General features: G+C 34.4%; 1 protein-coding gene across 1 annotated transcript; it reads left to right on the top strand.

Moving 5' to 3' along the window:
- Window positions 1-5,930: 5,930 nt before the first annotated feature.
- Window positions 5,931-10,826, top strand: LOC149718440 (carbonic anhydrase 1-like). Its single transcript, XM_089860936.1, has 8 exons — window positions 5,931-5,970; window positions 7,679-7,818; window positions 7,865-7,991; window positions 8,651-8,818; window positions 9,222-9,367; window positions 9,484-9,576; window positions 10,063-10,287; window positions 10,653-10,826. Exons 1-8 carry the CDS (start codon window positions 5,931-5,933, stop codon window positions 10,812-10,814), a joined length of 1,101 nt encoding a protein of 366 aa, XP_089717062.1. The 3' UTR covers window positions 10,815-10,826.
- Window positions 10,827-12,516: the final 1,690 nt, after the last annotated feature.

Here is a 12,516-nt window from a genome sequence, read left to right as displayed (position 1 = left end):
TTTTCGCAACAGAAAGAAATAACATTACGTCGTCACCATCCAGTCAAAAAGTGGATTGAGTACCTATTTTATTTTCCGTCTCGAAATAATGGCAATTTTAAAATGACAGAACTAAATTATTAACCTCATTATTTTTAAATTTTTAATTTTTTTAAAAACAATTTAACTTTATGGTAGTCGAAATTTAACCCAAAAAATCCCTTCAAAGAACGGGAATGAGCGTTACAATTTTGCCAAAAAAAATTCAATCAAATATTTTATTCTCTACGCATAATTTAAGTTATAATTATTGAAAACCTTGTAATTAAAAAAAGTAAAAACCAACCTAAACATTTACATAGTTTCAAGTTAATAAAATAATGAAAAAAATCTTGGTTTAAATGTTACCCGTGAACCTTTTCAAAGTTTTTATAATTGTAATTAAACCCAACAATTTTGGGTCAGTACTGAAAACTTCAGATCTGTGTAAAACTTGAAGACAAGCTCTATCATAAAAATTTGATTAAACGTATAACATTGCACTACAAACATTTAAATATAGATTTTGACGACACTGTTGCTTATTCCGCGTGGAAACTTCTGACAAATTCAACAAGCCAGAACTTTAGACTGCTCCCATTCAAACTAAATATTTAGAGGATTAAATCGGTAGATAAAGACAGTGTTAAATAATTGGGGAATGACGCAGCTGTTAACCACTTCCCGTATCCAAGAAAATTAATACTCGTACAAAGCCCTCAAAGTTGAAAGTTGTGCTTGTTTTTCACATCGAGATTGTTAAAATTAGTTTGAAATACATTGTTTACTTCTTTAGTCTAACAAGGGCGTTTCTAATTATATAGATACCGATGCAATGTTTATTTTTGTTTATTATGCCTGTCAACAATATTACCGCGCCAATTTGTTGCTATAGTTTCTTTCGCCGCAAATTCGTACATTGAGAAAGTATTTCTATTAACAATACTGAGCAAGAAACACAAATGCAAAGCAGCCAGAGTTTAAAGATAACCTGACAGCCTTCCAAATCGAGGGATTGAGCTGTATCAATAGGTTTCTTCCACAAAATAATATCCAGAATATATTTGCTTTCAAATCTCTTGTACGCCAACGCTTCAGTCTCCATTGGTACCAGTGCGCTGAAACAAGTAAAAGGTCCACATAGAATGTTTCGTAAAAGATATTTGCATAAAACATTAAAGGGTATATTTTAAACTTTACTATCGCTTTAATGATTAAAACAGATCTTAGGCTAACGTCTTCAACTGTAATTACGACATATTACCTTTTAATTATCAGCTCTCTTAGATACGTGTTATTGGAAATATTTTCAGAAAAGTAGTAGTAACTCAGTTCATCGACGGTTGACTTTTCCCCCAAGTAAAATAATCTATTACTCCGACGAATATTTTTAAATTGTCCTCGAATATGAGTTTTTAATTCCATCATAGTCGTCAACAAAGCTGTGGTCTTTTTAGATTTTTTGCGACTGTTTTTCGGAATTAACGTTAGATCCGTTATTATGTTAGGTTTTTCCGTAGATTTGCATAATCTAGCGTAACCTTCTCTCCGTTTCTCATTATAGCCATCGTCTGTTGCCTGCGAATAAGAGAAATATTAAAAGAGACATCTAGTTACTGCAAGCTATACATAGTTTTCAGACTAGGAGGATTCATATCTTTTACACGTGGAAGCCAGGCTTCAGGTGATGCGCAAGGAAGCCAAGCTTCAGGTGTTACGCAAGGAAGCCAGGCTTCAGGTGATACGCAAGGAAGCCAGGCTTCAGGTGATACGCAAGGAAGCCAGGCTTAAGGTGCTACACAAAGAGGTCAGACTGCCAGGTGGAGTCAAAAGTCAGCCTTAGTGTAAGTGGCATGAATCCTTTTAGTCTGTAAACTATGTAATCGAACTAATATTTTTAAGCCATCTTCTTTATTAGTTCCGATCACAGGACCCCTACTGCTCTTTCGCCTTCGAACTAGAGGCCAGATTTGCAACTCGAGTGACCCAGAAAAGGGAAACAGGCAAAACCTTTTGCGAATGACATAGGCAATTTTGGCTAAAAAAAGGATGATCCTTCAAAAAGCCTTTGAGATTTTTAACTACCCGGAACCAAATTAAATTTTGGCTAAAAAAAGGATGATCCTTCAAAAAGCCTTTGAGATTTTTAACTACCCGGAACCAAATTAAATTTTGGCTAAAAAAAGGATGATCCTTCAAAAAGCCTTTGAGATTTTTAACTACCCGGAACCAAATTAAATAGCTTCTATTAAAATAAAACAAAATAAATATACGATCACGTGTAAGCTTTGTGACAGCGGTAATTTTGTAAATTTTATAGTATGTACTTGGGGTTAGCATATGAGTTTAAATACAACCTTTTTCTGTATTATTATCTTGTAGAGCTATATACTAGCGTCAAACTATTCCGAAATTTTTATTTCATGATGAATTTTACCATTTCGCAGTACTTCCACATCATAAAAGAGTGTTTAAATGTTAGGACATCAATTTTCTTGGATTTTAAAAGATCATCAAAGCCGTCTATGACGTCGTAAGACACAACGGAAAAACTGGACTTTAAATTGCTTCCAATCTCAATCGTCATTAGCAAAACTAATATCAACCAACTTCCAAATGCAAATCTGCCACTCGAAAAAATCGGTGGGTTATTGCTACCTGGAAGGGTTTTTATAAATAAGTCACTGTCTTCTAAAGAATTGCATTAGTGACAATTATATCTTACGCTCAGTAAATAAAAGTCCATAGTTAACCCAAATATTATCCAGCCAGACAGTTAGTGTTCTCCAATTGAATTTTGATTCCTTGGTGTATATCAAAACCAACGAACAACTCGCTAGCGCTATCAAAAGTAGACTCAGAACCTTAAAAAAAATATTTTTATGCGATACAATAAACAAAAGTAATCTTAATTTAGTATTGAGGAAGAAGCAATGAGTATTAGTTAAACTAAACCGCAGACTAATAAAAAGCTCCACTCCTAGCACGTAACGACAGTTTCTAAATGTCATATTTTGTTAACGTTACAGATGAAACGATCAAAAATAGGCATTTCCAGTAACCTTGGTCGTCATTGAAAATAAGAGCCGTCTATTCTTCCTTATTGGACCGTATATAGCCAAAATACGCGGCTTTTCTACCTTCTGTCACACTGAACCGATTCCCATTTTACAGTATCTAACCGGACCCACCCTAGCCTTACCCAATCCAATCGAACCTAACGTAACCAAACCCAACCCAACCTAATCGTAGGCCGGAACGGGACGCTTCAGTCCCATTGAACCGTAATCCCATTGGATCGAATATAGCCAAAATGTGCAGTTTTTCTACTTTCCATCCCAATGAACCGAATCTATATTAAGCCTAAAAACCTTTCTAAAGCCATAAATAACGATATATAATTATTACTTTTTAAATCCATAAAAAACTATTTCTAACCATTGGACTAGAAATCTGAAATATTTGGTCGAATGGGTAGGCGGTCCAATGGGACTTCGGTTTCATGGGGTGATAGCGTCCCTTGAGATGGGATCATGAATTCCTACGCGCGCCTAATAAGGTCAGTTACTCATTCCTGATTTTTTTATAAATATATATTAATAGTTAGATTTTAGGATTTTGTGTAGAATTTCTTAAAAAAATCAGAAATATTTAATTTCTTAAATTTTGTTCCCTAAAATCTAGGATTATTATTATTTAACTGATATTTTACAGTGTAAAAATTACAGTATTTTCGAATAAAATCCGACTCATATAAAAAAGTGTGAAAAAGTCAATACCGTTTTATCTATTTGAATTAAATCCAATGAAGCTGATTCTTGGGCTATTGGTGATGAAGAAAAAGTCACAGTTCTGGTCACCGACGACATCGTAAATGATATTTTAGACAAATTCACGCTCCCTATCATTTGTTGGATTTGTTTAGCAGTGAAGTCAAGGAATGAAATGGTATACGTCTAAAAAATCACAAGATTATTTCTCCTGGGTTTGAAAAACTATTTAATGTCTAATGTGAACTTACAAAACATTCATCAGGAAATGGAAATGTCTTTAACGCTATGTTACAATTGACAAGTTTTATTTTCCTATAAAACAGCATAATTTATCATTCAAGAGATTCAAGAGCTAGACCAAATGGGTTTTCCAATAAGAGAGAATAATACCTTTTTGCCAAATATTCACTCATGAAATTAAATCTATCACTGGTAACATTTTCATCCTGTTAATGAAAATTATAATATTTAAAACGGCAAAAACATTTTATGTAATAACCGTTAAGTTTTTAGTATTCGACCACTAAGTCACAGAATCAGCAAAACATCGAAACATGTTATTTTTAACAAACTACCAAATTTTTAATATGTTCCTTAATCATTAAATGGTAATATCAGGGATAGATAGACTTTTTTAAGACGGAATGGGTAACAGGGTTATTCGGGTGCGCGTCCAAGTCCACGACCCCCTTACCCGTGACGGAGGGGTACGAAAGAAGAGGCGGGTCTTATTTTTGTTATGGCGTTGTATGTATATCCGGGTCAAATAAACGTCGTCTGCCCCTTCGTCTGCTAAGTTGGAATGGGCTCGGATTGTAATTTTTGAAATAACATTGTTTAAAAATGAAGTTACACAAGACATAGGGCTTGCAACTGAAAAAAAACGGGGAAGACCCAAGAAAATTAAAAGTGAGTTAGAATTATTGATTAAAAGTCTTCATAGATATTACAACACGAACAGGTTTTAACCAAACACTAAGCTCACAAAACTCCTGACCATTCACTAAGCCTTGGTTAACTTCATCAAATTCGTTTACAAAATCATGAGGATAGTAGAAATGATTGGCTTAAGAAAGAATTAGCGAACACTTTTCAAGCTTACAGATGTACTCCAAATCCAAAACACCGGCACCAAATTCACTAACTACTATTGCTATTAAAAACAATTCCCGAATAATTACCGGACCCTCGCATTTAGACGGCTCCAATTTGAACCCATGTGAAGACGCTTATTTGTATAACCATAGCCCACTCGATCCGCACTCTATAGCTATAGCGCGAGCAGCTTGCGTCGTGACGCGCGTGATCGAGTGGGCTATGGTACAACGCAAGAGGGGTCGTAGTCATGGCGACGGAGGTAAACAGGAATTACGTATTTTTGGCCCTCCTTGTCAGCAACGTCACCAATACGTAGTTTTTGTGAGCCAATAAGATAATTTAATTTTTTGGTTACGTGTTGAAGGAAGGGACTATATACTCGTCTATGAGTCGGACTGAAGTAAAGGCCAAACATTGTTTATTCCGTCTTAAAAAAAGTCTATCTATCCCTGGTAATATAAATAAATAATTGACGTAAATCCGATACATTGTGTTACAAAAAGGGTGGTTGTATTGAAGTACAGTGAGTTCTATCGGTGATTTTGAGTTGAAACTTTTCCATGACATTTGTTTTTTAGGGCCACCGTTATGATGACTCCTTAAATTTATGCAAAAACACTGCTAATTTAGTACAGGGGGTCATCTCTACAGCACTCCAATCATAGCTTGTACACAGTGGCTCTTAGGGCAAAATGTCATTAAACCCACTGTACTGGACTTCGTTTGTACCACTCTTTTTGTAACAAACCGTATTTATTTCCACCTGTCCTGGAAACATGATGAATTATCTCGTATTTCTTTATAAATTTATAAGAACAGAAAAAATACAGAATAAAATTTTTGAATCAATAAGCCATTTTTAAACTTACCATTATCATGGCTCCTATTTTCCATTGCATTTCCATTTTTCCACAAAGTGCGTTGCCTTTACCTAATCACGTGAAAAATGTTTCGAGTACAGAGATTCTTATATATAATTCTCAGTATTGGAATATGAAACTACTTTTCAAACAGACTGAGGTAAAATAGTTGAAATGAAAAATGTTTAACAGTACAAAAGAGAAAATTTGCGATCGAAGAAGTGAAGAAACAAAGATAAGGCGTGTCTTAAATGTTACTTCCATTAGCAGAAGCGTGATGCATTGAATGATGAAATAATGATAAAGAAAACCGGTAATGTTTGTCGTCGACCAAGAACTTGGGCTTACACGACATCGAAAGTAGTTTAAGCATATCGAACAAAAATGTTCTAGAATTCACTGAGTTTTCTAGCAGTATTTTCATCCCTTTCTGCCCTTCATTGACTTATGTTATGTCTAGAAACTTGCTTTGGTCGGATCTTGTTGATTTCTTACATCACCAAATTTTCTTGAACGTTTACCATCTTAACAAAAGTTAAAGCAACGTGAATCTTGTTATGTGCTTAATCTTTCTAATTTCACTGACGTGGTACTAAACGACGAACCATTAACGGTCAAGGCTACATTTTCCATTGCACGCGTGTTCAGTAAAGTTTCTTCAAATAGAATTCAAGATTATAGTAGTTACATTTTCAAAAAAAGTCTTAAGAAAAGAAAATCAATGGAAAAGGAAGTTCTACTAATATTTCCATAAGAAGAAAGGTCTCAACCATAGGAGTCGAACAATACAGTTAGGCTAAACCGAAACGTCTTGCTGTAACATCGGTTTTCCAAGGGAATATTGGGTAAAACACTGCCGCTCAAAATTATAAAACTATAGGCCTACTAACGCAATGTATGTTAAAAGAAGTCATATGCATCATAATAATTATCGACATCAAATTATAATAAGAAAGACCCAGAGTCCCAGATCCGTCTGTTTGTCAGTCTCTGATTAGAAACTTAAATAAGTAATCATGGGTTTGGCTCGAACATAGGTTCATGCTGGTTCCGAAATACCCTGATACTCGTCTACTGCGTCAGCGGATCAGTTATTGGCTGCTGTTTAAATATGATAGGCTTGTGGTGTAAAGTATAGAAACAAGGTTGATTAAGCAAAGTGTGGAAATACTGCGATAATATATTTTAGTATAGTGTTGGCATGCCGTGTCCGCTAACGTGGAATTTTCTAAGCGCCTGTTTTCCTATTCTTCCCCTTCTTTCTTGCACAATCGTTTTAGACATTTTATGGTCCATCAGTTCATAAATATTTACAGCTAAATTGTTTTTAATTTCAGAATTTTTAAATGCATTTTTGAATTCGATTATTATTTTTCTTCATAAAATTCCGGTTTAAAATTCTAAATTTTAAGTAGAGTGGTGTTACAGCTAAGAAAGTTTGAGGCTCTATTGGACGAGAATGGAAAACCAATTTCTGGTAATGTAAGACCGCTACAACCTTTGAATTATCGTAAAGTAAACTACATTAAGTTTGGAGGCTCATCATGGGCTCGAAGTGATTAAAACTACAAGGCTTAAACATGACCTAAATATTCTAATATTTATGGCAAAAACTAAGAAATAATTTTAAATCTTATTTTGTTATATCTTGATTACGAAATTTAAAACAAGCATTAATCTGAACGCCAAAATGATGCAATATTTTAATCGATCGAAAATAGCTAACGAATATAATCTGATATGTAAAAGTCTCATTGGGTCAATGACCATATTGTTTTCCAATATAATAACAAATAAGCAATATCAACTGGCAAAGGGCAAAATTTACCAATAACAGTATGTTATTATCAATAAAGGAAAAACCAAACAAAATCGGGATCGATACTTATTTTGATATCTTTATGTTATTATCCTTATCTATCTTTTAAGATAACAACATAGATTTCATACTTCAAAATGTAAATAGTGGACACAACAAGAGTTCAATAGAAGGTATCACTTCGAGTACAGTTAGGGTTGATTTCGGACACAAAGAAACGCATTTAAAAAAATATTTCAAAATGAAATTAGTAATTTTCGCTATATTTTTAGTTTTAATTAACAAGTGCGCTATAGGTGAGTATTCTTATTATGCATATTTCACCGAAAATACTAAGAAACCAGCATTGGGTAAGTGATAAATATTTTAATATAACTTTATGGATTTTAGGTCAATTCAGATCAAGTTCATTTTCGTATAAGTGTAAGTAATTTAAAATAATACCTTTAAAGGGATAGTAGAGTTAAATTGATCATTATGTTTTGACACGAAACATATTTATCGAATATCAGGGATAGATTTAATTTGAGAAGTAGGAATGGAGAACAGAGTAATATGGGCGCGCGTCAAAGTCCCGGACCCCCTTCCACGGGAAGGGGGTATGAAAGAAGAGGCGGGTCATAGCGACAGAGTTAAAAAGGAAATGAATTACGTATTTTTCGCCGTCCCCGTCAGCAACGTCATCAAAACGTAGTTTAAGTGAGCCAATAAGGTAATTTAAACTTTTCGTTACGTGTTGAAGGGAGGGGCTCTAAACTGGGCTATGAGTCGGACTGAAGTAAATACTAACCGTTATCCATTCCTACTTCTAAAATTAAATCTATCCCCGCGAATATATTATAAAAATCTTACTATAAGAGCCAGTTTTCACATTTTCAAATATCTAAAACTATCAATATAAACGCTACTATCCCTTTAATTGACCGAGCGAACGGCGGAAGCGAGACGTGATAAAAACTGTATTCTAATTGGAAGTAAAATTTAAACATGGTTCGAAGACAAACTTCAACTCGCTTGACGTCTGTATTGCGTTAAAATCAATGAACTGATTACATCCAATTTTAATTTCTCATCATGTACAGATCGATTAAATTGGGCCAAGTACTTCCCAAAATGCGGAGGTTCCAAGCAATCTCCAATTAATATCAATACCTTAATTGCGAGTCCAATTACTTTTCCTACTAACCTGGACTTAAGCGAATATCATCAACTCATTTCGGAAATAACTATGACCAACGCAGGGCACACAGGTTTAGTAATAGCTATTACCAGAAATAGTTAAAAGGAATCCTAACGCCATCTAGGCCTAGATTCTTTTGAAAATACAATAGACCCAACCAACAAATAAACAAGTTGGCTTGGTCTAGTCTCCATTTAAGGGATAGGATCACGTGACTAACAAAGTTGACTGTAGTACCATCTGTCGTCGAGCGACGAAAATAAATCTCTTATTTTTCTGATTGGTTTAGAGTCTGACTTCTGGGGTAAAACGGGTTCTGCGCATGGCAAAATCAAGCCAATCAGGTTATCCCTTTCTCACCTCAAAACCCGAGCTCGAGATCTGAGCCGTTATAAAAATTCAAAAGATTTATTGGTTGGGTCTATTTTAGTTCTACTCTTACTTGAATCTCAGAATTCCAACTCTAATTACAGTTAAAGTCAGCTTCATGGAAGCAATTACAATTAGGGGTGGTCCAGCTAAGGAGGACACCTACCGATTGGATGAATTCCATTTTCATTTCGGTAAAGATAGCGATGGTGCCGAACATTCCATCAATGGCTTCAAGAACGCATTGGAGGTAACTAACCAATACTACACGTGGCTTTAATAAAATTTGATTGGCAGCTTATGCAACTTATCCAACATATTTAAGATCTAATATAATTAATTCAAATTTTTAATTATTTCTTGCAGATACATTTCGTCCATAGAAACACCAAATATGCAAATTTGCATGAAGCAGTTAACCACGCTGATGGTATTATTGTAATTGCAATTTTGGGTGGCGTAAGTAACATTTGAAAAACACTATTAAATAAATTTACAGTAGATGTTAAAACTATGATAGTTCGTTGTTGGTTAAAATGTTATTAAGGTTAGAATAGGTGAACTTAGATTTGTCCTTTCCAACGTAACGTTTAACTAGTAGATAGGGTTACAGCCTTTGCCAGCGTATAGCTAGTTATACGCCAGTTGGTTAAAATTTTCGAACGTTTTTCCTTCAGTACGTTTCGGTTTCTGTTTTTTGTGTCATTTTCCAACAATTCCGAATTTTTTCGACTACGAGGATTCATAACATTTATAAGATAAGGCCAAATCTTTTGGAGGACAAAATGGCCCACTTTTTGTCCTCAAAGTACCCTCCCCTCTTTGTGTAGATGGTATGATTCCTCCTAGTCTATTTCACTTTAAACTCGTGGAACATTAAAAGTTATGATGCCAATTTTACGTCTTAAACTAAAACAAATTTGATATTTCTTACATATCAAATAGTTGTCTAATTGGGATGTGGATTACGATCTACTGACGCTTAATTTACACCGAATTAAACATCCGTCAAACGTAACAATCCCTGGGCGGTTTTACTTGTCCACTCTCATTCCCAACATACGGACTTTCAGTTACTGGACTTACAAGGGTTCATTGACCACTCCTTTGTGTCAAGAGGCGGTCACTTGGGTCATCAGTGACACAATTCTACCAGTCTCCTACAACCAGGTAAATAATCGTATAGTATAAGTATATGCAAAAACGGATTTATGGGATAAGAACGTCGGAGTTAGCGAATTCACTCCCCATCCTCGCATACTTTATTGAGAAACTTCGTCTGCTTATATTTTGACTCCACCCACAAATTCTGTATATATAGCTACTTCTAGAGATCGAATTTGTGGGTGGAGTCAAAATATAAGCAGACGAAGTTTCTCAATAAAGTATGCGAGGATGGTACTAGAGGCTAAAGCTACGATCCGACGTTCTTCCTACCATAAATCCGTTTTTGCCAATACTATAGCCCTCTACAACTGACCCATACTTAGGCATTATACTATTATCTTTATTTAAAATTTGTTCAATTTCAACAGCTTAGAAAATTCGACGTTTTGTTGGATGAAAGCGGAGAAGCCATTTCTGGTAACATCAGACCGTTGCAACCTTTGAATGGTCGAAAAATACACTACGTTTCATACATTCCCCGTGGTCAATCAGGTTACCAATATTATCCTAAGCCCGTTTTTGGTTTTTAACTTTTAAGTGATCGAATTATCGTGCAATGACTGTTGTAAGTTAAGACAAAATTAAAGTATTTGTTTTTATCATTTTATGGAGTTGTGTCGTCATGTCATCCAACATATGTTCTTGTTAATCCTTTCTATGTAAACGGCGATGCTCTTAAAAGGTTTGCTTTAATTTGTTTGCAATTTGATAAACAAATGATAACTCAATAAATAGTTCTGCAAGTCTTAATCAAATAGTGACGAATTATCGGTCAGCTTTCTTCATCAAGGATTATTGGCTATTTGAAAATCATTCGGATTCTACTCTACTCTATAAGAACTTCGCAATTTTCCTATTTACCATGTTGTTAATACGGGCACAAAATTTTAAAATAAACATAATCATAGATTCTTTGAAAGTTATTAACACTTTAAAATATACTGTTTATTGACAATTTTTTATCAGACCACGATAAGAACAGTAAATAATAGAATGTTGAAATTACTATATACTATAGTCTAGAATGTCTATAATCCTAATTTGGCCTAGAACTGTTCACTAGCATAAGTGCATAAGGATAAGGAAAGATCTGATCACAAGGTAAATAATGCATAGCTCCCTATATATTATTTCTTGTGGTACAATATATTAGGGCTAGAAATCATTCAATATAGATTCAAGTATTATTTTATCAGAGGTTCATTGCTTCAAGGAATCATATTATATAAATTTTACCTTAAGTAAACTTCAAGAACAAGTTCAAGTAGAAACCAAATCATTACAACCGTTTTTGCAACGGTTTATTTTACGTTCTACTTGCAAGAAGTAAACAAGTCCACAAAGCAACCCGCTGAAATGAAATATAAATGTTCCAAGTAGATTTTTCAATTTAATTTGGATAATTCTCTCTTTTTCCAATTTTTGGATGCAACGGTCGTAGTGTGACGAGCTCCTCTCAATATCATGTGCCAATAGACCATTTTCAACTACATTAATCGCTCTGCACACGAAAAACATTGAAAACATTTTACAAAAAGAAAAAAAACATTTTCGCAAGTTTTGTTAATAATCTGTTGTTATTTTATCAATCTACAGCGATTAAAAACTTGTTATATTCTCCATTTTAGACTGATAAATAACAACAAACAACAACTATGTTGTCTTTTAGATTATTTCTCATGAATGGAATATGACATTTACTCACAAATATGTTAAATTTTCTTTCATATCAGAAGGCAAATATTTATTAAAAATAAAAGCATAAAACGCCCCAAAATCGATAAGAGATGTAATGTGAAATCCACAAGGTAGTTTAGACTCAAATCGATCATGCAAGGCCTTCGTTCCACCGGCATATTCAATGATAATAAAGTAATCATTTTCTTTTAAAACCTTTGACAAGGTTTCTTCCGATATTACTTCATCATATGGTAAGAGCGATTTCATCGGATTAATTTGAATTTTACGCCAAATTTCTTTACCGCTTGGTATGCTGTTAAGCTGAACATACACAATTTAAGAGATAACTTAATGCATAAAAACTGTAGAAAAATAGCAAGTATCCCATTCAAGTTGGGTTGCAGTAATGTGATCTTAGCTCCCCCTTCACTTTTCTCGGTTTCCTCATGGATATCTGCTTTATTTCCAAGCATAATACGACCTCAGACCACCTAACCATGAACAATCAAAGCCGTTTTGAACAAATGACAACGCGTAGCAAGCGCCGTTACG

This window comes from Phalangium opilio, unplaced genomic scaffold, assembly GCF_054372755.1.
Source record: "Phalangium opilio isolate 3A_F unplaced genomic scaffold, DU_Popi_V2 ptg000002l_1, whole genome shotgun sequence".
NCBI classification, from domain to species: Eukaryota; Metazoa; Arthropoda; class Arachnida; order Opiliones; family Phalangiidae; genus Phalangium; species Phalangium opilio.
The sequence above is the reverse complement of the archived record's forward strand: the minus strand, read 5'-3'. Positions and strand labels throughout refer to the sequence as shown.